We start from the raw sequence: 27,019 nt of genomic DNA on the forward strand, positions 1-27,019 counted from the left end.
TAATGTATGCATGCTTTCTGTTAAGGGCTATTATGCATGTTAGAATACCTACAGTCAAAGATACCAAAATATGCTTCATATTGATTTGTTTTTGCATGAGACAGGATCTCTCTATGTGGCCTGGCTGGCCTGGATCTTGCTATGCATATCATCAGGCTAGCCTCAAACTCACAGAGGTCCATCTTCTGTGCTGGGATTAAAGGCGTGCATCACCACTTCAGGCTTGATTTGTCTTCTATTGCTTTTTATGCCGCCCAGAATTGCATTGCACGATGTCTTTGGAAATTATTAAATTGTGCTAGATGTGATGGTAAATGCTGATAACCTTCACACTTAGGAGGTGGAGGCAAAAGAAGCAGACATTTAAGGACAGCCTCAGCCACAGCAGTGAGTTCAAATCAGCCTGTCTCAAACAAACAAGAAAACCACACAAATAAAAGCACCAAGTTGTGACTAACACATTCTTTAAAAAGGAAAAAGACCTGGACAGTGGTGGTGCATGCCTTTAATCTCAGTGCCAGGAGGAGGCAGGAGGATCTCTGTGAGTTGAAGGCCAGCTTGGTCAAAAGAGTGAGTTCCGCAGAGAATCCCTATTTCAAAAAACCAAAAAGGGGAAAAAAAAAAAAAAAAAAAAAAAAAAAAAAACTACCTACTTCACTGTGGAGGGTTTCAAACACACCCAAATTTATGTTAAAATTATATTTAAGCCATTTACTAGATCAATGCATATACTTAAAACTCACTCTGGTACTGCCATAATTAATTTTCCTATAGCAAATTTTCATTTTATGAAAGCAGAATTATATACCTGCAAGACTTCATAACCTCTTTGGTGTTTGTGGTGGCTTTGTTTTGATACAAGTCCTCATAGCCCAGACTGGCTTCAGATACTCATTACAGGCATGTGCTTATAGCACCTTTAAATTTACTGAATGCCAGAAAGTATATCTGACCACCAGAAAGAAGTCATATTTAGGAATACAATCTGTTATTACTCATCCTGCCTATTATGCTATGACAATTTATACATGCAATTCCTTTTTATTTTTGACACATAAAAGGTAAAAAGAAAACAAAAACATGCCACAATCAGTTTTTACTGATTAAAGGTTAGAAAATTTTAATTCTGCTGAATAATTACTTTTGTTCATAAAAATCCTTTGTCTAATTAAAAAACATCTTAATTCTAAGAAATTAATCAGATTCTTTCTCCCTCAATTCATAATTATAAAATACATGCTAGGACCTTTTGAACTAACCCGGATGGGGTTAGACCGAGGTCACAACAGATCAGATGACTGCCTTCTCTTCCCTGGAGACCATGGAGTAGTTCCAGAGACTGCCATTAGATAGCAGCACAGTACACACCATTAGTCATCTCTCTCTTACAGCCTCTCCCACAAAGGCTGGGATTATCTCAGACACCTTCTCTCTCTCCTCTCTCTCTCTCCCTCTAATTCAATTAGTGCAGTCAGCAACTCCAGAAAAGAGTAATTCAATTAGTGCATTGTGGAGTTCTACAATACCTCAGCAGATGTTCACTATCTTCGGGAACTGGAGCTAGGTTTCAAATACCTGTATGACTTAGATACACCACTATGTTACATCATTTGTCAAAATGCTTACATATGCTTCTCTGACTTCAAACAAAAGGCGAGGAAACAAACCTAGGCTAACCTCCTAGAAAGGTTCCTAAAGGTTGTCTTAATTAAGTTACATTTTCTAAATTATTTTTAAAACAAAATGCAACCTAGCCCTCAAAAGGTTAAGATCTCAAGTGTGAGGACAGGATGGACTACAATGTAAGATCCTGTCACAAACAAACAAACCCAAGAGGAAACCCCTCTACCAACACTATACTCTACATGTTATAGTTGTGGGAGGTTTCACTGTTGCTTTGCAGGGGTAGGGCCTGGCATATGCACTACCACTCAGCCACACTGCCAGGCCTGTTACTATCTACTGTACTGCTCTGCAGCAGAGTATCTATCCAGTCATGGGTTCTGAACTGTAAAGACAACAGAGTCAGGATGGGAGTGTGTCCACAAGGAAGGACAGCCAGAATGGTAACCCAAATAAGGCTATGAAAGGACAGAAATGATAGTAGGTATCTCTCAAAGAAACAACCGCATCAGAAACAGTCAACAGGGCAAACAGACAATAAAGCAACATGACAGCCCTGCTGAGCACGTAAATACACTTGTCATTTGGAATCCAAACAGATCAGTTCCAGGGCCCTCCATCCTCCTCCCTAGTAATTCAAGGTATGAGAATCTCAAGAACGATAGATATATAGGGCACAGGATATACATGCAGCACGAACACATCCTCCCAAATATTTATTTCTAGATTGCATAAATATAGTAAAATGTAACTGTTATGTGTATGATTGTCACTCAGCATTGTTTAAGGAATAATAGCAAGAAAAAAGTCTGTTCAGTACACATCTTGTGCCTAACTACATTTTCTGATCCAAACTAGCTGACTCTGCAAACGTGAAACCAAGGATACAGGGGGTAGGGGACAATTACTCTGTATTACCAAAAAACACAGAGTCGGGAACAAGAAGTGAACAAAAGTTTGACTCCTTGTAGAAAGAAATCTTCCTACTACACCAAATGAAGGAAAGAAACAAAACGAACAAAAACAAGAGAGCTCGGAGTTCACTAGTCTCATATGGGGAGATCAAGCACAGGCAAGCTGACTCCTGCCAAACACATATAAAAGACACCTTGTATTATGAAACATGTGATATGTTGTCCTCCAGTGTCCTTTCCAATACTGAAATCCTATACTTTCGTGGATACACTGATTCTTCTTCCTCATAAGCAAACCTGGAATAAAATAAAGCTAATTCTCATACAGGTGTGATGTGATGGTGTGAAAGTTTATAACATGGAAGCGGGTTTTAACAAACCCCTTAATAATATACCATGGGAAGAAGTTTTGCAACTTCCCTGAATTGGATTTAGGAGACTGTAAATGCACAAATTCCTGGCTTCTTTTCCTACAGTTCAGTTTTTTTTTTTTGTTTTGTTTTTATTTTGTTTGTTTGTATTTTGTTTTTTATTTTGTTTGTTCCTCTTGTCCTCTGGAAGTCATCCAATGAGGACTCAATTTCCAGAAGAGTAGTGTTTTCTGTTTTGTTTTGTCTTCCTTTCTGGGTACAGTGGAGCAGGAATTTATTGGGAGAGCATGTGCGCATGCACAATGCCCTGGGCTCAATCCCCAGAACCTCCACTTACATCTACAGCAGCAGAGAGATGGCTCAATGGTCAAGAGCACAGGCTGCTCTGACAGAGGATCCAGAGTCAGTTCCCAGCATCCACATGGTGACTAAGAACTATCTGTAACTCCAGTTCTAGAGGCTCCAACACCATGTTCTGGCCTCCATGGACACTGCTCACACATATATGCAGACAAAACATCGGAGTATGCAGAGTGGTTCTTCTTTTTCTTTCTTGTTCTGTTGGAACTTGCTCTGTAGACCAGCCTGGCTTTGAACTCACATAGAGATCCACCTGCTGCTCTGAGTGCTGGAATTAACGGCATGCGCCATCACTGCCTGGCTTAAATGGTTCTTCTTAAACATTACTATAAAATATAAATTTTGCACATTAAAAATGTTATTTTTCTTATTACAATTTTAGTCTTTGATAAATTCATCATTTGAATAATATTAAAATAGTGAGGTTAGGGCTGGTGAGAGGGCTCAGTGGGGAAAGGTGCTTCCCCTGAAGCCTGAGTTTGATCTTCTGGCCTCTACATACGTGCTCTACACACAAATAAATTGAATTCAACAGTTTTAAATTTTTAAACAATAAAAAAGTAAATAAAAATAGCATGTTAATTTCTATTTGATCAGCAGCCTTGCGATATAGTCAGTATGCAGCCTAGCAAATAATTTCATTGTCCGCTCACACCTGTCCGTCAGAGCTTCCTAGCTTCTGCCTGCAGACACAGAAGGGAGACCCATGAGCTTCCTCCCGATGATGGGGTTCTCCACAAACCCCGGTATTCATGAACTAACTCAGCTCTAACCTCACAGCCTGAGTGTTTTTGTTCAAGTGTTAGGTTCATTTGGCTCTGTTGGTGCCACACTGCTCTTTAACATTGTCCCTTTTCATGTGGTTAAGGCAACTACTTCCAACCCTATGAATGAAAGCGGACAAATAGGGGAGAAAGGAATGAACTGTAAACACCTCAAACAAGAAAGGTTGCTTAAAAACTAAGTGTCACATTCTGACAGTTCAATATTTCATGACCAATACAAGGAATGTGCAACGACACTGCAACTTTAAATCTTTCCCTCTATGTCAGCCTCTTTCTCTCATTGTAATGCCAAAGGGAACAGCAATCAGAGTGGAGATGTTCAACGTGATAGAGGTCAGGACACCATCGGATCAACGCACCAGAAACACGACCTTGTTTATTTTTTTTCCACAGTATTATTGTTTACAGGGTGCTTTGCTCATGTACCTTGTGGTTCTTAGCTAAGAGATGAAATCACAGCCCAGGATGAAGCGCTCAGGCACACATCCAATTTGTGTTTCCATCTCAGAAAACAAAAAGCTTCTAAGGCCCTGAGGCTGCCATTCAAACTCGGAGGCTGACATTTCTAACAGCATGAACCAGAGAATGGCAGAGAGAATGATCTAATGCATTTCTGACTTGTCAATCAAAGATCTCACCTCCGCTGTCTTGTAAACAGTTGGGGGCCATCTAACTACATTCATAAACCTAGGGAGAGCTTACCGCCAGCTGGGGTGCTGGAACCACACGCTCTGGCTTCCACCACCAAAACCATGATTCAGTTTTATAACCTCACTGCAAATAGTGCATAGGCACATTTCCAGAACTACTGAAATAGAACCAGAGTAGGGAATACAAAAGAGATTTTGGTCAAATACTGTTATTTTCAAGCTGCTGGAATCCTGTATCCATCTTATCCTCATTTTACTAATTTCTCTCAAAGGACTACACTATACTATAGTTGATATGCTTAAAAAATTAACAACCTGCCAGTTAAAAAAAAAAATCTAGGGGAAATACATTAATTTTTAAACTAGAAATGTCCCTATGGTTTACTATCAGTAAAGAAACTGATACAAAACTGTGACTAATACAAATACAAAAGGTAGAAACTACATTAACAACAACAACTTCATTTTAATGACGCCAACGAGGTACTTTCATTCAAATATAAAACTTTTGATGCTTACAAGTGGCTTTACATTCACTAGCTAGAAATGGTGAGTAGGGTTATGTAGAACATGAAAATATAAGATTATAACCCCTCATGGTTTCTCCTATTTATGACTATATGGTTCAACACATGCAAAAAAAAAAAAAAAAAAAGTTAGACCCAATCAAGCTAAGTCTTTAACTTGGCAGTTAAGGTTCATGTATGAAAAAGAACACTTGCTTTCTTCTTGCAAATTTTATACGGCACAGAATTGCAACTTAACTCATACCAAGAAACAGGCACCAGCTTTTCACTGTACATCTAAGAACATAAAGGAAGGTGATAGATAACCCAGCAGGAAAAAATACACTGCAAAATCCTGCCACCATATCCCAGTTCCAAATAACTATTTCAAAATATAACAAATCTGGTCTCCAAAGAACTGTAGGTGAGAATGCAGAAAAGTTCAAATCTATTCAATATCATGCTCAGAGAAAAACAAAACCCATGTGTGAGCTTCTGAGAGTAAAGGTAGACAGTTCTTGGAGTCCTCTGGCGCTATAGCTACTTACACATGCTTGTGGTTTGCTCACATGCTTGCCATTAGTTTTAAATAAAGCATTCTTAAAACAAATGGGTTAAACCAGGTGGTAGTGGCACACACTTTTAATCCTAGCATTTGGGGGACAGAGGCAAACAGATATAGGTGAGTTCACGGCCAGCCTGGACTACACTACAGAGCGAGTACCAGGACAGCCAAGGCCTGTCTTGAAAACCCTAAACAAAAAGGGAAACACCCTGGCTTAAATACATGACAAAGAGTTTCCTGAATATTGCCTATCTACCAAGATTCTTTATCTTGACAGTCCACAAATCAAGTCTAGAAAACACAAGAAAGGAGAGCGAAACAATAAAATACCACCACATAAAAATAGAACAATAGCAAAGGAAGGTATAAATGGCTGTGGCAGTCACAGAATGACCCTAATAATTCCTGAACAACACAAAAAGAGTACATATGGAATTATGGTCTCCACTCAGCACAAACAAACAAACAAACAAACAATTAACAAGAAATCTCAGAATATAAAGTAGCATGTACCTCTCCTCAGAGAATACAAGCAAGTCAAGTGGCTACAGCAAAAACTGTCTCTTAGGTAGGGTACCTCACCTCCAAAGGCTACCACCACTCTCCTTCCAACAATTCCAGCCCTGTGGTTCCCATTCCTGGCAGTACCTGTCTTTACTGTCTATCCCTTCTGCCATTATAAGCGCTGATGGAGTAAAAGCAGTTGAAGGAAAATTCACTATTATTTAATATATCTAAACTAAGAAGTAAACATGTTGTCAAGACTTCCATTTTTCATATACATTACAAAGAACAAAAGGCGTTTCAAGGAAATTTGACTTGTCTCACAAGATGATGATTTTGGCATATTCTAAACATTAGATAATGTCATACATTACCCTATAGATGAATATTAGCTACACTTGGACATGTCAAAACACCCAGCAATAGAAGAATGTGTTATTAACAAACTTGAAATATAATTCAACAACCACTCAAGCAGCTGGAAAGACAACTATTCCAAGATGTCACTTCTTCAATATAAATTATTCCCAAAATAAGGTAAAAATGTAGCAAACGCAGTCATTTCTACTTTTTACACTTGAGAGTATTCATAAAAGATGAAAGTACACAAGCTTAACACTAGATTTCAATGTTGCTGATATTTTACATGTAATTCCACTATAGTTTTTATAATTGTGTGTCACACACACACACACCACATACACATGCACGCACACATTGGGGGATGTCTGGTGCCACCCCCCTTCCTCCACTGCCCACACCGCATGAATTACAAGAGGCTACACACAGGCACACTTGGCTATTCTGTGGATGCTGTGATCTGAACCCAAGTCCCCAAACTTGCACACCATCTGAACTATCTCCCCAGCCCCTCACGTTAAAGACATTATTTTCAAAAGTATATTTCTAACATTTCACATATATGCTTTAAAATTGGACTTAATCAAGGCCAACAGGATCATTTTCAGCCAATATGATGATTTTCAACTTTTCTCCAGCCTGATGCTCATCACATTCATCACTTTAATTTTACTCCATCCTTTTACAAAGTAAGGAGTAAACGCAATGAAACAGTCAAATAATTGCCCAAATACACACTGCTGTGAAGACAAAGATGTTGACATCATTGAAACTGAACTGTTAGTTGGTGGGCAGTGCCAGTCTTTAATAGCCTGAAATGTGCATTTGTTCATGAATGTCCAAATTCAGTATACAGAATCCAACTCAGAGGATCATCATAGTGAGTTGTAAGAAAGCCAAATATATAAAATTTGAGGACTTCCCATAAATCAGATTCGGCATGTTTTCCCTTTCTCTGTGCAAATGTGTAATGTTAGGAATGACTGTTTAATTATCATGATTTCTTTCTGAATGCAGAACATCTGTATATATGTATGTTAAGGGACTCCAGCAATATAATGCCTCCTCTTCCCTTACCACATATTTGTTATTGGATAGTTTTCTTCCAATTATGTAAGTCTGTTCATTCATTAATTCAGCAAAGTATGAAATATTACTTTGACAATGGAAAAATAAATGAACAAAAACAATCCAACCTTCAAAGAATTCAGTCTAACAGAAGACAAAGATTCAGACTAGTAACCCTGTGGCAGCAACCATTGCTGCACAGTCTGTAACACAACGTGTGACTAGCCTGAGAGGTAAAGGACTAAAGCTCACATCTTTTTTTTTTTTTTTTTTAAATTCCATCTCAACCTAAGCTCTTAAAGACCAAGAGCTATCTGAATAGATAAACATACACAGGCAAAAGGCAGGGGGGATACTGTTTGTGGTAGGGTCCCTCAGGTAGAAAGGCATCAGAGTTTTGTTAAACACTGCTATTTTCAAACAGTTGGAGTCTTGCACGCATTTTGCAGTAGCTGAGAATTATGAGAGGGAAATAGTTGTGGGGTAGAAGCCAGGTTCAAACTTCATTCAACCTGAAAACATGTAACTGTCCACGAGATAAAGAGTGGTCAATATCACCAGGTATGCCAGCTAGTCACTGTAGCATGGGCAAGCATACAATTTATGTGAAATTCTGAAGTACTAGCTAACATCAATAAAATGAGGGGATCTGAGGGGACATCACTATTGCTTTTCTTCTTTCTGCTTCTTTGTATTTTCTACAGCTAATAATAAATGTTTGATTTACAGTTAAAATAAGAATACAAACTATAAGAACATTTGAAAACAAAACCGTTATTTGTCTATACATGCCTATGTATGCATGGATGCACAGGGAAGTCATCCCAGACTGATGGAAACAAGTATGCTAATAATAATATATGAAACTTATGTAATTATATATTATAATGTTGACTATAGTATCTTATTATAATATAATATCATACTATATAAATATTTATTATTACTATTACTATTACAGAGTCTCATGTACCCCAGGATGGTCTCAAACTTGCTATGTAGCCAAGGATGATCCTGAACTTCTGGTCCTTCTGGAATTACAGACATGTGCCATCACAACTGGTTTATAAAATGCTGGGGATCAAAAGCAAAACCTCATTCATAATAGGAAAGCATTAGACAAACTGAGCTACATCGCTGGCCCAATAATGATCACCTTCCAAGAGATAAACTGGGGCTAGGGAGATTGCTCAGTGGTTAAGAACAGAGCCAGGTTCAGACTGCAGGTAATCCTGCTCCGGGCTCTAGGCCCCTTCCCATGTGCCAACCTCTAGCTTCCTTTCCTTCTGGTCTTACAAGCAGCTCTCTTTATGCTTACATTTAAAAAAATTGACTCCTGTGATGTAATAAACAGCCAACCTGCTCAATTTATTCTTTGGTTTCCCAATAAAATCTCTACAGAGGGCTGGAGGGATGGTTCAGAAGTTAACATCACTTACTGCTCTTGCAGAGGACACAGGTTTGGATTCCTCACCCACGTGGTGGCAGATCCAATACCCTTTTCCGACCTTCATGGCACCAGGCACATACATGCACACATACACATTTTTTTTTTAAATGTCTATAAATAAGCTTTCCTCCTAATAAAACCCAAAAGTAGTAACATATAGAGAACATGTTAAGCTTTTAAAAATTATCGCTGACTTTTAATTAAAACTAGAAAAGGCTCTAGTAGTGAATTGGTTCAGAATTATTTTCTACTTTAATTCAGAATTGCTTTAGGACAAATGAAAATTAGAATTTTTCTTGGTTCTTTGATACCCAAGTCAGAAGGTTTAAACATACACATATATAGTCATATAAGTATTTTTGAGACAGGATCTCCCAGCCTCAAACTTGCTATACAGCCTTAGGCTAGCCCCATTCATAATACCGCTGCTTCTTGAGTCTGGGACTACAGACATGTACCGCAAGCCTGGCATCTCCCCCCCCCCCCCCCACTTCTAGACAGCGTTTCTCTGTGTAACAGTCCTAGCTGTCCTGGAACTAAGCTCTGTAGACCAGGCTGGCCTTGAATTCACTAAGACCTACCCACCTCTGTCTCCCAAATGCTGGAATTAAAGGTGTGCGTGCCACCACCGGCTGGCCATGTCACCTTTCTTTTAAGCTTTATATCTGTATAAGCCAGTCTTCCCATGATTTAAACAAAGCATAACAATGAATGCAGAAGTATGTATGAAAATTCATCTGCTTTTAATTACTCTAGACTCTATATGTATCAAAATGAAACAATGCCAGTATTAATGTTTTAAATATAGTTCATTAAAATGACCTGTCTGGGAAGTGGTGGCAGGCACACACCTTTAATCTTAGCACTCAAGTGGATCTCTGTGAGTTTGAGACCAACCTGGTTTACAGAGCAAGTTCCAGGATAGCCAAGGTTATACTGAGATACCCTGGACCCTGTGAAGAAGGAAGGAAGGAAGGAAGGAAGGAAGGAAGGAAGGAAGGAAGGAAGGAAGGAAGGAAGGACATATGTTTAAACATGACATATGTTTTTGTTGTTATGGCGGGAATCTATATAGCCCAGGCTTGCTTCAAACTTGCTTTGTAGCCAGACTGACATTGAACTTATGATCCTCCTGCCTTCTCCAACCTCCAGATTCTTGAAATTACAAGTGTGTACTTCAACATCCTGGAGGTTCATTATAATTATTTTAAATAAATAAACAGTATTTTTCTATTCTCATTTCAAACAATAAATATCACAGAAATAAGCTACATGCATAAAATTAGTATACAGGCCCTCAAATTTTTCTTTTTCCTTTGTATTTATTCTTTTCTCATATATTACATCCTGACTAGTTTCCCTCCCCTCCCCCTCCCAGTTTCTCCCTGCAAACTCCCCTCTCCCCAAGATCCACTCTTTCTCCTTTCCCTTCCCCTCAAAATAATTTTTAAAGAACGCAAAGAATGCAAACTGTTATGTGTGGTGGCACAGACATATAATCTCAGCACTTTGAAGAGGTATAAAAGATTGGTAGGTCAAGGCCATCCTAGCCTACATAAGACCTTTCCTTAAAACAAAACAAAAACCAAGGAAAGTAATCAGTTACTGAAATGAGCCTTCTACAGTCATAGTGTTACACTTCTAACCAGGTCAAACTTGTGCTCAAATCCTTCCACCAACTTTCTATTCATGGCCCCTGAGTCCTAAGTGATTAGGTCATCAGTAGCTTCCCCAGTAATTTGTTTCCTCTGTAGTCTTGGAAATAGTTGCTGTAGTTTGTGTGTGTGTGTGTGTGTGTGTGTGTGTGTGTGTGTGTGTGTGTGTGTGTGTGTGTGTGTGTGTGAGGGAGTGGTTTGCAGGGTCAATGCACCCCAGCCATACCTGTCCTCAGTCTATCTTCTAAATGGATTCCTACTTGTTTTAAATCCTCAACAAAGGTTATCGGATCCTTCTTACCCCAACTCTGAAATTAGATCAAGATTACTTTGTGTTATTTATGGTGCTAGAGACAGAATGCAGGGCCCTGTGCACACCAAGCAGAAGCTCTCATCACTTAGCTCTAACACTTGTCAGGTCCCTCTTCCAAACACTCCTATGACTCTACACATCCTTTATAGAATCAATCAGTCTCAAGAGATTTTTACTTTGGGATTATGTGGCTTCATAGCTCTCTTGCTCATTTCACAATATAAATATTTTTAAAAATCACACATATATACATACATAAAACTATTAAATAAAATTTGGTTTCTATATACACAAGGATAAATAGGTCTCATCATATTCCCAAAACAGATTATGACACCTATGTGTGAAGAATTAACCTTATTCAAAAAGAAATCTGGGCTTTGCCTTTGGTTACCAAGAGGTAGTCTCCAGGTTTCTTGACTTCTTGCTGATAGAAAGGCCTCTGTTTTCCTGTACCAGTTTCAACACCAAGAGGAGACAGGCTTCAGTGTGGCCTATAGCAATGGGCCAGAGACTACAAGCCAGCCATGTGGGCAGTAAGCAAGTAAGTCTTATTAATACAACTTTGGAGATTGAGATATATTACCTAATACACTGTGGCTGCGAGGCTGTAATACCACACATGGTTCCATGGAAAGAAGATGATTAAAAATTCTACACTTCATCAGACTGTGGTGGTGCACACCTTTAATCCCAGCACTCTGAGAGGCAGGGCAAGTCGATCCCTGTGAATTCAAGGCCAGTCTGGTCTACAAAAAGTTCCAGTACAGCCAGGGCTGTTATATAGAGAAACCCTGTCTCAAAAAAGAAAAGAAAAAAGATTTCTGCATTTCAACTCCTCCAAGATCCTTTCCTATGTGTCTCTTCTGGGATTTTATTTGTTTGTTTTGTTTTAATTAAGTACTTCTTTAAAATTATTCACTTAGGGCTGGAAAGATGGCTCAGTAGTTAAAAGCAGTAGGTTTCATTCCCAGCACCTACACAACTACTCACAACTATCTGTATGTAACTTCTGTCAAAGGGGAGCCAACACTCTCTTCTGGTTTCTGCAAGCACTGCATGCATGTGGTACATAGACATATATATGTAGGCAAACACACACATAAAATGAAATAAATTATTTGTGTGTGTGTGTGTGTGTGTGTGCACCCAAGGACTGGGAGAGTAAGTTCCCTCCCTATCTTGTCAGATCTAAGGATTGACTTCAGGTCACTAATCCTTAGCCACTGAGCCATCTCTCTGGCCCTTGGATGTCTCCTTTGGACAAGTTTAACCTGTATCCTTTTCCTGTTAATAAAGTATATTACTGCTTTTAGTAAATTCTTTGAATATTTTCAAATAAATTATCAAACCTAACAGTGGCAGTGGAGCCCCTAAAGTCACCTAAAATGGGGTCAACCTTGAAGAACTTATTCTCTGAGACTTTACAGGCTGGTTAAACTCAACGCAACCGACTAAAGGCCAATAGGTTAGTGGGGGCTTGGTGACACAGAACTATAATTCCAAGGTTCAGAAGGCTGAGGCAGGGTGCACTAGAGTTCCAGGCCAGCCTGGGTCATAAAGCAATATTCTGTCTCAAACAAAACAATAACATAACAAAACCAGAAAACTCGAAATCAACCATAGGCTCTGAGTTAAGGTCAATCAATACCTCCCTCAACAGGGAATATTGTTAAAAAACAACAACAACAAAAACTTTATAAGACAATTCACTCTGAGATGAATTGACACTCTCAGATTATCATATATACTCTCTAACAAAGCAACAATATATATGATAATGATGATGACAAAAGCAACAACTATTCCCATGTGTCCACCCATGTCTATAATCACCACTTAACAGATTTGGGAACAGAGTAAACATACTACTAGTGAGTGATTGTGGTGGTCCGAATGAAAATGGTCCCCATAGGCCCACAGTGGCACTATCAGGAGCTGTGGCCCTGTCGGAGGAAGTGCATGACTGAAGGTGGACGTTGAGGTTTCAAATACTCAAGTCAGGCCTAGTGTCTCTGTCTCTCTCTCCTCTCATCTCCCCACTGCCATCTCTGCCCTTCCCCCAACTCTCCGCTGATGCAGATGTAGAACTCTCAGGTACCTCTCCAGCACCACATCCGCCTGTGTGCTGACATGCTTCCCTCCATGACAAAAACAGACCAAACCTCTGAACTATAAGCCAGCCCAAATTAAATGCTTTCCTTTGTAAAAACTGCTGTGGTTGGGGCTGGAGAGATGGCTCAGAGGTTAACAGCATTGACTGCTTTCTCAGAAGTCCTGAGTTCAATTGCCAGCAAGCACATGGTGGCTCACAACCATCTATAATTGGATCTGATACCCTCTTAAGGTATGCAGTCAAACATACAGACAGAAAACTGTGTACATGATGTCTCTTTACAGCAATTAAAAACCCTCACTAAAATAGTGACAATGTTATTGTAAAAGAATTACCTATTTTTAGAGTCAACATGCTTCACTATTTTAGAGTATAAGCAAAGGAAGATTAACATTAAACTGTACAAAGAAAAATTAAAGTCTCCAGCATGATCATTGCTAAAATAATATCACTGACTTCTTTTCCTTATGACTTAACCATAGGTACTTTCACGTTTAGTTACAGCTTATCTGTGAATTTCCTCTGAACAGATAAGGAACTGCATAGATTAACAACAACTAGGTAAATAGCTGGGCATGTGGCTCACTCCTGTAATTCCAGCTCTCACTCCTGTAATTCCAGCTCTGAGGCTAGCCTGTTCCACAGAGCCTAGTCTCATCACACATTTATACACACACACACACACACACACACACACACACACACACACACACACACACACATTGGGGAGCTGGAGCTCTCAATGCTCTTTCCAGAGTACCTGTGTTCGGGTCCCAAAACCCATGTCTAGTGGCTCACAATTGCCTACTCACAAGAGCTTCAGGGAATCTGACACCCACTCCTGGCCTTCTTAGGCACCTGCACACACATACACATAAATACAACTAAAATATACACAAAAGGGGGGGGGAGACCACTTTTTATATTATTATAAAACGCTACACACAAATTCCAAATACCTAAAGTGGATAGCCAACACTTCTACCAAGACAACAACCATCCATGATGCCCTAATCCATAAGCACTGAGCACCCGGTTCTTTCATTTTCCTCTCCAATGTTCCATTCTCCTCCTCTTCTATAGCTTCTCTTACATCATGGAACTGAACTCTTGGCCCCTACAGAAGACTGAGAGACACTATAGCCCATCAATCACATAAGGCCAACTGGACTGTCTCAAAATGAACAATGTATCTACAGCTTTGCCACTCTGAAACTAGAAACCATCTTTTAAGATACAAGTAACAAATAGTTCTGGTAAATTAAACATACATGGATAGTAAGTAGCACAGTAACCCAAGCATTCTGAATATAATCATAAGAAAAACATATTTGTGCATCTAATTTCAATCACCTAATTACATGATTTTTTGACCTTATGAAGGTTCAGCAAAAACAGTACAATCTGAATTATTACTTAGATTATTTTAAAAATTAGAATTATACTTCTACAAGATCTGAAACCCAACATCAAGTTGTGCTACATCCATTTTGACACACTGATTGTGATAAAGAAGTTTTTAAAATGGATTAAGTCTAGGTCTACATTAGAAGTTAGTCATTAAAGAAACCCTGAGTGATGTGAAGTACAGGCTATACAAAGGTGAAGAGGTGGATGTAAGTAAAGCATAGGAAAGAAGGAAGGATATACTAATGAATTAGATATACATACCCCACCAATAACCCACAGAGACAGAGAAAGTACCTGGAAAGCTGTGAGTGCGCCAGTCCCTGGGTTATACAGGCATCGCAGCGAAGGCATGCTGTCCGCCAGGCTGGAGCAGCCCAGCCACAGAGACCTGGGCATAGAGCACTGCAGAGAGAGGACAACTATGAGATGGGACAGTATGAGACAGGATGGCAGATTACAGGAATTTTCACGGGTTCGTTGAATGCAATATTCACGTTGTAGCTAGCCTTTATGATAGAAACACTGGAGAGGGTGTGAGACACAGTCTCACTATGTATGTAGCCTTAGCTGGCCTGAAGCTTGCTATGTAGATCAGGCTGCACTCCGCCTGCCCCTGCCTCCCAAATGCCACCATGCCCAGCTATAACAGAAACATTTTCAAGAAGCATAGAATATGGTGGCTCTAACCCCAGAGAAAACTCAAAAGGCATGAAAAAGAAAAATAAAAAAAGAGGTCCAAAAGAACTTTGTGGTAGCATTACAATATCAAGAATGGTAAATTAGAAAACAAAACACCACATGAGACTTTTTTTTTTTTTTTTTTTTTTTTTTAAAGAAAAAGCATTGTATTCCTAGGGCCTTGACAGCAACCAACTCTGCATAGTTTGCATATGCTTTATGTATCCTGTTAGTCTGTTATTCATTAACCAAAATGCACAGTTAACCATGGCAGCTGCCTCTTCATCTTTCCAGATGGATTAAAGGAGGTGGGGCAAGAAGCAGTCTAAACAGAAACAAAACAACAGGGAAAAAGAGGTAGAGCCTCTGAATACCACAGTACAAAAACCTTCAGCAAGGAAATTACGAGAATAGAATGTCTTCAGTAGGCAAAAAAGTATCAGTTCTAATGGCACTAAACACTGTTAGTATTATTGTGCTTTGAGGCTGAGGGGTAGTTGCATGTGTGTGTGCATGTGCATGTGTGTTAGAGGTCAGGGGTCAAGCTCAGGTGTTGTTCCTCAGGAACCATCCACCTTGTTCTCTGAGATAAAGTCTCTCACTAGAACCTGGAACCTGCTGACTAGCCGAGGCTGGCTGACCAGCAAACGCCAGGGTTCCTCCTACCTCTGCCTTACAAGAGCACATCACATGCTCAGGTTGTTTGCCTATGTTTTTCAACATGGATGCTAGAGATGCAACTCAGGCCCTCATGTTTGCCTGGCAAGTACTTTACTGACCATCTCCCTGAGCTCTGCTTACTTTCAGGAGACTTTGTAAGGCAGAATGAACCCTACATTCTTCATATTTCTCTAAAAGTATCTCAGTTTTGTCCATTAGTTTGATCACCATTATAGTTTAATAATAGCTACAATACGCTAGGCGGTGGTGGCACGTGCTTTTAATTCCAGCCCTCAGGAGGCAGAGGCAGGTGAATCTCTGTGAGTTCGAGGCCAGCTGGTCTACAGAGTGAGTTCCAGGATCGCCAAGGCTACACAAAGAAATCCAGTCTCAAAAAACCAAAATAATAATAATTAGCTAAAATGCTAAATAGCCAACCATACTCAATGGTGTGCGCGTGTGTGTGTGTGTGTGTGTGTGTGTGTGTGTGTGTGTACATGCACACACATATATTTTAAAATAAGATAAGTCTTTTCACGAAATTTTTATAGAATGTGAGGTAACGTTCTGGTTTTTACTTCTTTAAATAATTAGTAGAAATTAGCAATGGGATGCAAGATACAGAATTCCCTACTCACACTGTCTGTAATTCAAAGGATAACAATTGCTAAGCTCCAAAAATGATCCAATCTAGACTCCTGCTTACATGACATTTCCCTCATTTTACAGTTAAGTACTTGTCTACTCATTCTCACAAATTTAGAAAATAGCACAGAAAGCAGGGACTGGATCAATGCCTGCTGCTTCCTGGAGCCCTTCTGTCTTCATCATCCCTACATCATAAAGGAGGGATGGAGGGCTTCAAAGGGTATCTGCTAACGGCATCACCAGATAACACAAGTCACAGTGACATCACTCCAGAGTTTCTTTACTTCAAGCTGCAACCCATTTTACAAACAGTAACTAAATGGACAGTAATCCTCAGTAGTATGTTATGCAACTCATAATGGCTTCCTGTATTAGCTGTATGAAAATAAGCACACTATCAATCTGATATGCTCTCACTACTTTTATCAGCTTGCCTGCTCTCCCTTTTAACTGACCCTGGCACTTTAGCTATTTAACTGCTTTGATATTCTACTCAAATGCTTATCTGAGCCCTACCGCATTTAAATGTGTAATACCCATGCTCTTTACTTCTGCCATCTACCTCTACCTACCATTTACATCTGTGTCTCCTTGGCACTACATTTACTAATCTCAGTCCTGTCCCGCTAATCCTGGCACTTGAAATACTCACATTGGGAGAAGAGAACAAAGTTTAAAGTTTGAGAATTCCTGCCCTGTGCTGATGAACCAAGAATGCTTTACTGGGGCAGGAGAGATGGCTCAGCTGTTAAGAGCATCCTCCAGAAGCCTGGAGTTCAATCCCTAGAACCCACAAGAGTGCAACTCCAGTCCTACAGAAAATCTGATGCCCTCTTCTGGCCTCTACAGGCACTGCATACACATGATGCACAGACATGTACGCAGGCAAAACATCCATACACACAAAATAAAAAAGAAAATATCAAAGAAAAAATTAATTGGGAAAAAAGTATGCTTCACTGAAGTCAGGAACAGTGACTCACACCTTTCCTTCCAGCCAGCCTGTCTCGTGCAGGGTTCCAGGCCAGTCGAGGCTACCTAGTGAAATCCTGTCTCAAAAATCACAAACAAAAAAATGCTTCACTGAAATCATTTTCTTAAGTTACACTAAATTGCTCTTAAGGCTAACGTGTTAAAATTTTATTCAGTATTTATTGAATATCCTTCTTATTCTGGACACCAGATACAATAACGGACAAAAAGAAAGTTCCTTCCCCTTTTTGGTATCACCTGTGATGGAGCTAGAACTTTATGCATGCCAGACAAGCACTCTACCACCGAGTTATATTCCTAGCCTTTTAAAAACAAATTCCTTTCTTAGCTGGGCATGGTGACCCACAACAATAACCCCAGAACTTGAGAGACCGAGGCAGGATGATTGCCTCTAGTTGATGATCGGCTTGAGTTTGTTTACACAGTGAATAATAGCATGACAGCCAAAGTTATTAGCAAACTGGCATCAAAGAAAACCCCTTTTCTTCATGGAACTTATGGTCTAACAGCATTCCTCCAGCATTAAATCCCTACACATTAAAGATTCCTAATATAAAGAAACTTGTTAAGACTTACTAACTATTGTGTAATATATTCCATGGAGACATGGTACATTTATTAAGTGTTTGGTTAAAGCTGATGGGTAAAAAACTAGTGTCATTCTGAAGGAGGATTTCAATTTTGAAATATATATGAGACGTAGAAAAGGTGAAATTATTTGAAAGGAATGCAGTGTAGAAAAGGAAACAATGGAGGGAGACAGGGGGACCTGAAAGGCAGCTGTGAGAAGAGGCAGCACTCACACATGCCAGCCATTCCAAAGCCCTCTGCACAATGCACACTAGGCACCACTGGATGCAGAGCACAACCAAAACCCTAGGGCTCTTCTTTCTCCTTACAAAGCACACACTTATTTGTATTGGTGAGAGCTTCACGGTTAAGTTTCAAAGGCACTTCTCCCAGGAATTATTTGTCTCCTCTGTTTCCGCTCAAGTCTGTGGATTTTTCGTACTATCGCTTGATGAAGTATCTGAGCTTCTTTCAGTGCTGCTCATTCCAATGCCCTCTTCATTCTCTCCCAATCTTCCATCAAAACTCCTCTACCCACTAAAAACCTGAATGGGGCTTACCCTGTCTCCTTAAACTAAAATTTCAAAATAAAATTATGATCAATAATGAGTCACATGCGCCCAGGAAAGCCACTATGTATACCAGTGTGATTTCCAAAACAGTATTAACTTCCAAACACCACACAGAGGATACATTCTTGATTATTACAAGACAACTGGTATGGGTATGAAAACTGTACTTGAATATAGTCAGATTTGCACATTACCATAAGATTTTACATATTATGGCTCAATTTAAAAACCAATTTTTAAACTGGTTTATATTGTAATAATTAATCTTATTCATACAGGTAAATGCTGCTTAAATCTTTGAGGGAAACAGATCATTACAAAATAAATGGAATAGGCTCTAACTCAGCTATTTCCCTTCTTCACATTTAAGAACAATGAAGGTAGAAAGCCCTGCCATTTTGGCTGCCATGACCATAGGCTCTCTGTGCTTTTCAGGCCATTTTTATGATCAATTTTAAACAAAGACATATTACATGTTCTGTCAATCATTTAATATACTTTGCCCTTGATGAAACTGTAGGCCTGTGATCCCAGCTACTGGAGGCTAATGCAGGAGGATCACATATTCCAGACCTGCTTGAGCTATGGAGTGAGTTTAAGGCCAGTCTGGGCAATTTAGCAAAACCATATCTAAAAGAGAAAGGTTAAAAGGGGTTGGAGATACAGCTCAGAGGTACAGTGCTTTCACAGTGTGTGTGAGCCCCTAGGTTCTATCTCCAGGTCTGAAAAAAATATTTGAAAATCCAGGTATGGTGATACATGCCTGTAATCCCAATTTGTGGAAAGCTAAGAACATCGAGGCTGAGACCAGGCTGGCTCTATAGAAAAGCCACATCTTCAGGCTAATAAATACTTAGTTTTCTAAGGTTTATGCTGGCCTTGCTTTTTCTCTTTGTAAAATATCTTTAAATTTCTAAACTTCCCATCTTCCCAATTCTTTTGCTGAGGATCAACCCCAGGCCATGCTAAGAACACTTTGCCACTGAGCCACACACTAAACCCTTAATTTTTTATTTTTAATAAACAAAAAGGAAGTGGGGTGTCAATACAGCAACTACAACTACATTCCCACATTTAAACTTCACTTTTATTTAACTTTTACTAATCACTAAAGAACTCTGGAATGACACACTCCTTAAATGATTTTCCTATGTAATCTCAGAAGCTACAAAGTCAGTACAGATTACATCTCATCCTGTGCACACACACTCTGCACAGCACACACTTGTCTCTTCAGCTCAATTTCCCTCTAACCTCAACCCAGACAACTCTCCAGACTGAGGAGATGGCTCAGCAAGTCAAAACACTTGGTGAGCAAGCCTTGTTAAGTGAAGATCTGAGTTCCAATCCCAGAGACCATGGCACATGCACACATGCACAAAACACAGTCAGTACATTAAAAACATTCTTTAAAACTGTAGAAAGTTAAAGACTGCAATACTTTATTTAAACTCTCTGACTCCATCAGCTTTTAGAGCACATATATGGGGGCTGGAGAGACGGGTCAGTGGTTGAGAATATTCACTACTCTTGCAGAGGATTCCCAGCACCATGGATAGTGGCTCTAACCTGTCCATAGTTCCAGTTATAGGGGACCCAAAATTCTCCTCTGGCCTCTGTTGGCATCAGGCACACAAGTAGACAAAATGCCCACACACATAAAAAAATTTATAATAATCTTTTTTAAATGCTACGTTTAAATTTGCATGTGTATAATAAACACATACAGAGAGACTGAGCTGTGGCTCAGCGGTTGGGAGTACTTGCTGCTGTTGCAGGAGACTAAAGTTTATTTTCCAGCACCCACAACAGGCAGCTCACAACCACCAGCTCCAGAAGATCTGACTACCTCTTTCGGCCTCCACCCACACTCATGTGCACACACCCACACCTTCCCCACCACCAACACATATAACTTAAAATCTTTTAAAAAATAAAAATTAAAAGCCTATGCAAAACAGAAGTTATGCTAAACAAGTTCCTAGTAAATCAAAGCTTGAGAGAGAAGACGGAAATATTGCAGTGAAAGGGGTCTGGTGTTTCAGGAATACAGCATCATGTGCCCATCACCTTCACAAGCACAAATCCACCCTGCAAACCGAGAGCCACCACTGCTACCCTACACTTGACTGCCTAAAGTAATGCCACAGATTCTCTTCACTGATGGAGGGCCCTGCAGGCAAAGGGCTGGCCTCAGCATTTACTATATGAAAGCTGAATGACAAAATCTCCTAAACTCAGGTCCCTGTTGGTCAACTTCTAGGAGTAATAGAAGCTATAATAATCAACAATAAAAAGATGGCTGCACTGAGAGTTTATGTATCCTTAAGCCATGGTAAAGAATTCCCTTTCCACTACTATATCAACTAAAAAAATTCAGGCCAAGAGAAATGCAGCATTCCACATGCCTTGCAAGGCATTCAGACTCACAAAGTCAATGATCACCTTTTTAAAGAAATTACATTTGTTTACCTATTTACTTATTTATTGTGAGGATACGAGGAGGTGTACATGTCATGGTGCAAATGTGGACCGCAGAGGACAACTCAGGGAGATTCAATTCTTTCCTTCTGCTATGTGGTCCTGGATGAGGTTGCCAGGCTTCATAGGAAGGGTCTTTGCCTGCTGAACCATCCTTCTAGCCTATCCATCAATTATCACCTTTTAAGGAGTCCTATTTATTAGTTTTCTCCAAAAATGAAACTCTCACCTGCTACTGTATCAGATGATCAAGTTGATTTAGCTTATTATACAAATCTGTAGAAAAGTTAAATAAGGGTTATAAAATTTGCAAAATGCACTATGATTAACAACAGACTTCCAAAAATGCCAATTCAATTTCAAAATGTTCTGGGAAGACAGTATGAACTAGAGTCCACAACAACAATAAATTCATCCACCAATCAAATACTTATTCCTCATGATCAGAGTAGATATAGGTATATATAAAGAGAGACCTAAAGTTTATCAGACATTGTTTACTAAAAAATTGTGCTTCCTTTAATGACTTCATTTAAAGAGTTGTTAGTATTGCCATTTTTAGAGGAAAGTAAAGGAGTTCAGAGACATAGTGACTAAATGGCAACGGCAGAAATGAGGCCTCAGTGTCTGTCTCTCATAGGTTCATCAAACACCTATTTTCATGTAACCTACACTCCATTTAATTCCCCCCTTGGCATACATGTACTCGAAGTGTGAGCACAGTGCTGGGAACAAAAACCACAGCCTTTATACGATAAGCAAACATTCTAAGCTACATCCTAATTATACTCTATTTTAATGGAGATAAACATAAACAGTAACCACACACACACACACACACACACACACACACACACACGAAAGAAAAGCATAAAAGTAACACTTGGTTGTGTTAGACAGTAGGAGCTGCGGATGTTTTGTTTTTTCAATATTTAGAAAAGTTCAGACATGGGGGCTAGAGAGATGGCTCAGTACCCAGATGGCAGCTCCTAACAGTAACTCCAATTTCAGGGGATTTGACACCTTAACACAGACATACATTCTGGCAAACATGAATGCACATGACATTAAAATGAGTAAATTACTTTTAAAAAGTTCAGACATAGTCTTTAGTTCTATTGCAGCAATATCACTGTAAGTTAGTCACATACTTGCCTCCTCTCCTAGATTATTCCTCGGGGATATGATTTATGTCTTTAAATCTCTTAATATGCTCTCTGCCTCTTACTTGCAGTGCAAGATGTAAGCTACCAACTGCTGCCCTAGCTGCCTGTCCCCTGCTGCCTAGGCTCCATAATCATGGACTCTAACCCTCTGAAACCATAATCCCTAACTAAACTTCCTTCTTTTATAAATAATAAAAAAAAATTTACTCTGGCCACAGTAAATGTTCAAAAAATGTGAGGGAGGAGAAAATGTATGAACAAGGTAGGTTAAGATCATGATGGAAAAATCTACAGAGACAGCTGAACCAAGCTCGTGGGAACTCATGAATACTGTGGAGCCTCCATGGGAGGTAACTAGGCCCTCTGCATTGTGGGAGACAGTTGTGAAGCTTGGACTATTTGAGGGGCCCCTGGAAGCAGGACCTATATCTATCCCTGTTGCATGAGCTAGCTTGTTGGAGCCCATTCCCTATAATGCTCAGCCTTAATGCAGAGGGGAGGGGGCGTGGTCCTACCTCAATGTGCCAGGCTTTGTTGATGCCCCACAGGAGCCCTTTCCCTTTGAGAGAAGTGGGTAGGGGGATGAGCTGAAGGGGGAAGGTAAAGGGGACTGGTGATGGGGTAGGAGGGAAAACTGTGGTTGGAATGAAAAATGAAATTAAAAAAAAAAAAACTGGAAAAAAATGGCACTTCAATGCCATAAATTTGAAGTAGGTTAGCCTGAGTTAAGAACTTGTTTCAAAAAGAAAGCAGGGGAGGCATTTTAGAAGTCACGCACAGTACTGCATAATATATTAAGAAATAGGGAGCCAATGATACTTTAGGGGTCTAGGACCTACAGACACTAAAGAAGTAAGGCCCACTCATACAACTGTTGTAATCATCAAACTAACGGGCATGAAAGGGCGGGGAGGGAAGACTCAATGACAAATTATAAGAAAAGAAGGGGGACACATCAGAAATAACTCCAGTATTTAAAACCTGAATGACAGGCTAGAGAGATGATGGCTCAGAGAGTAAGAAATATGATGGTTCTCTTGGCTGTCAACTTGACCACCCGGAATTAACTAAAACTCAGATGACTGGGCACACCTGTGAGGGGCTTTTCTCGTTCCTTTTTTTGGATGTAGGTCAGGCATTTGTTTGTTTGTTTTCTTTTTTGGCTTCATGAACACTTTAAAAAATTATTCAAACAATAGACTATTAACTTGCCTCTTCCCCCAGCATTACAATGAATAACCTACTTTTCAGGAAAATAGATTTCCACAATTAGTAAACATGTCTATTAGCAAGTAACATTCATTCACTGAGATGCTCTGCAAAACCCATGTCCTTAGGTGTCATAAACCTAAATCAAAAGCTCTTTGTCCTTTCAGATCCCTGTATTTGAATATATATCTTTTACATTCCAATTCCAGTTCCCCTCCCTCCTCTCCCCCCTTCCCCCCCCACTTCCCCCCTCACCCCACCTTTCTTCTGCTCCTTAGAGAGGGTAAGGTCTCCTCCAGGAAGTCTACCAAGTCTCCCCCATCATTTTGTTGAGGCAGGATCAAGGTAACCCCCATACCCCGTATCTAGGGGGGATTTCTTTCCTAATTAAATCATTTGAAGACCCATTTCTAACTTGGATCTCTGAGGTAGGAAGACACACCTTCTGCTGCCACCACTATGAAGGACTCGGAAGGAGCTTGCTCTCCCTGGCAAGTCCATTCACTCCCTCAGGATCCCAGCACACTGAAGGCCAGCTGAGTCATTCAGCCCCATGGACTTAACAACTACTGGATTCTTGGACCTTCTGCTGGTAGACAGCCATTGCTGGACTAGCTGAACCACAGCCTATAAGTCATTCTAATAAATCCCATAATATGATTTTATATACATTTCCTAAGTTCTGTTTTTCTAGAGAACCTGAACTAATACAAGAACACTTTCTGCTCTTACTGAGGACCTGGGTTCACTACCCAGCACCCACAAGGTGGCTCACAACCATCTACATCTCCAGTTCCAAGGGACCAAAGATTCTTCTGGTGTCCACGGGCACAAACATGCAGACACATATTCACACACATACACAAACATAAATAATACAAAAAAAAAACCACACATGTTTTTTGAGAAACTAGAAATAGCAGAAATGGACACTGACTCTAGTTGGGAGAGCAGTTTGAAATCTTGAGTAGGATGGGAAAGTAAATCTCTAGTATATGAGTAGAAAGAGATGGCATGAAAGCTTGAGTAAAAACCTTTAACAGGAGCTAGAAAAATAGCAAGTAGGTAAGCATATAAAGACCTGAGCTCACAGCACCCAAGAAAAGCTGGACATGATAGCCCATGGTCTGCAATCCCAGTGCTCAAAAGCAAGACAGAAGGCAGAGACAGGAGAATCCCCAAAGGTTGTTGGCCAGCTGGCCTGGCACACCCAACTGCAAACATAGAAAGAGAGCCTGTCTTAAAACAGGTAGATGATGTGTCCAATACCCGAGGTTGTCCTCTGACCTCCATACATATTCCTTGGCATGAGCCTATCCTGGTTCATACAACCCCCCCCCACACCCTTGTAATGAGTGTGTGTGTGTGTGTGTGTAAATGCAGTCACATTTGGTTAAAATGCTTTTAAAAATGATATATACCGCTGAGCTGTTGTAGCAAGCCTTTAATCCTAGCACTCAGAAGGCAGAGAGGCAGGAGGATCTCTATGAGTTCAAGGTCAGTGTTGTCTACGGAATTGAGTTCTGGAATAGTTAGAACTTACATAAGCTCTTTCAATAATTTAATATAATATATATATAAAATTAAACAGGGTAAACATATAACAATCTGAACATCAAATTAAATGGTGTTAACAGATTATAATTGTGGCAAGCAAACTTTAACGTGCTTCCCTGATGGCTTCTACCCCCTGATATCCATGTCCTTGTTTAACCCCATTCCCTTGTATGGGTAGGTCCTAAAACCTCACTTCTAAAGGAGTTTGGCAAAGGTAATCAGATGTCATTATCCATGATTAGTTTACATAAAGTTAACTGCCATTTTGCTTTAAAAAAAAAAAAAAAAAACACCTTGGCTTACATGATTCAACAAAGCAAGCAGTCATGCTGAAGAGGTCCACGTGGCAAGGAATGAAGGATGGCCTTCAGCCAACAACCAGATAAGAATTGAGGCTCTGTTCAACCGTTCTTGAAAAAAGAATTCTGCCAACTACCTTGAAAGCTTGGAAGTCAGTCTTCCTCAATCAAGACTTCAAATAGACAACAGCCCTGACCAACACTTTGGTCCCTGTGAGAGCCCTTGAAGCAGAGAACCCAGGTCATCTGTGCCCAGACTTGCTAATCCAAAAATCAAAGATACTAAATATATCCTATTAATGTTATGGGCATGTTAGTAAGCTTGATTGTGGCAAATACTTCACAATGACTATGTATGAAAACATGTTCTTTATGTTAAATACAAATCACTTTAATTGACCAATTATAACAAAATGAAGAAAAAACAAAATGGAGAAAAACTGTGTATATCTGAAAAGAGACAGATGTGAGCAAGTTTTAGGAAGAGGCCTGAATCTAAGCCAAGGGATAGCACAATCGCAATGTAAGGATTGGCACTTTTGAAATACAGGAGCTAATGAAGACTTGAAAATAATTAAGGGCCTAGTGAAATGGCTCAACAAGTAAAGGTGCCTGCCATTAAGCCTGCTAATCTGAGGAGAGAGAGAACTGACTTCCAAAACTTGTCCTTTTATTTCCATGTACACACTCTTTCCCCCCCCTAAATATAACTTACATAAACAGCCAGGCAGTGGTGATGCACACCTTTAATTCCAGAACTTGGGAGGCAGAGGCAGGTGGATCTCTAAGTTTAAGGCCAGCTTGGCCTACATAGCAAGTTCCAGGATAGCCAAAGCTATACAGAGAAAATTCTGTCTTGAAAAACAAAGACAAAATACAACAAGAAAAAAGAAAGATTTCCATACACGGCAATCACTTTTTCTATGCCTTCATAACTGCTGTTCTAAAATCAGATTTATCCTGTGTTGTGAAATACCTAAATAAGAAATTCTACTTACTTGTTTGTTTGTTTGTTTGTTTGTTTTGTGGCTCTGGCTGGCATAAATACACTATGTAGGCCAGGTTGGTCCTGATTTATAAAGATCTGCCTCCCAAATGATGGGATTAAAGGCATGTGCTACCCTGACCAGTATTACATGAGAACTTATAATATGAAAGGTTTTCCTTTAAAGTGAGAATGTTTTCTCAGTGACATCTTCATCTATTCAAACGTCATGATCATTTTTTGCATTTAGGTTAATAAAATTCACTTTCCCTAACTTTCTGCGGCCACACATCTAGACACTTTGGTATGATATCATACAAACTGTGATATCATTATTGTCTGCATTTCTTCTTTACTATCTCTACCTTTCAAACTTCAGTTACTATTTTTGTTACTCTGTTTTATATTTATTTTCCAATTTTCAATGTTAATTATCAGCATTTACAAAATGTCACAGTGGGAAGAGACCAACACAACCAAATACTTTGTGCATAAACTTAATAACAGGTGAGCAGCCACTGATCACTAGCAGATTTCGAAGACATGACTGA

General features: G+C 39.7%; 1 protein-coding gene across 10 annotated transcripts in view; it reads right to left on the reverse strand.

Annotated features, from left to right (window-relative positions):
- Btrc (beta-transducin repeat containing E3 ubiquitin protein ligase) overlaps positions 1 to 27,019 on the reverse strand; it is a 164,006-nt gene that overhangs the window by 90,121 nt on the left and 46,866 nt on the right. For 6 of the 10 annotated variants that reach the window (XM_051199619.1, XM_051199616.1, XM_051199615.1 and 3 more), the window contains one exon: positions 14,945 to 15,052. The exons of the other annotated variants lie outside the window; for them this stretch is intronic. In XM_051199619.1, coding sequence (XP_051055576.1) covers positions 14,945 to 15,052 — 108 coding nt within the window. The remainder of the gene's footprint in view (positions 1 to 14,944; positions 15,053 to 27,019) is intronic. 10 annotated transcript variants of the gene reach the window in all.

The sequence above is a fragment of the Phodopus roborovskii genome, unplaced genomic scaffold (assembly GCF_943737965.1).
Source record: "Phodopus roborovskii unplaced genomic scaffold, PHOROB, whole genome shotgun sequence".
In the NCBI taxonomy this organism is placed as follows: domain Eukaryota; kingdom Metazoa; phylum Chordata; class Mammalia; order Rodentia; family Cricetidae; genus Phodopus; species Phodopus roborovskii.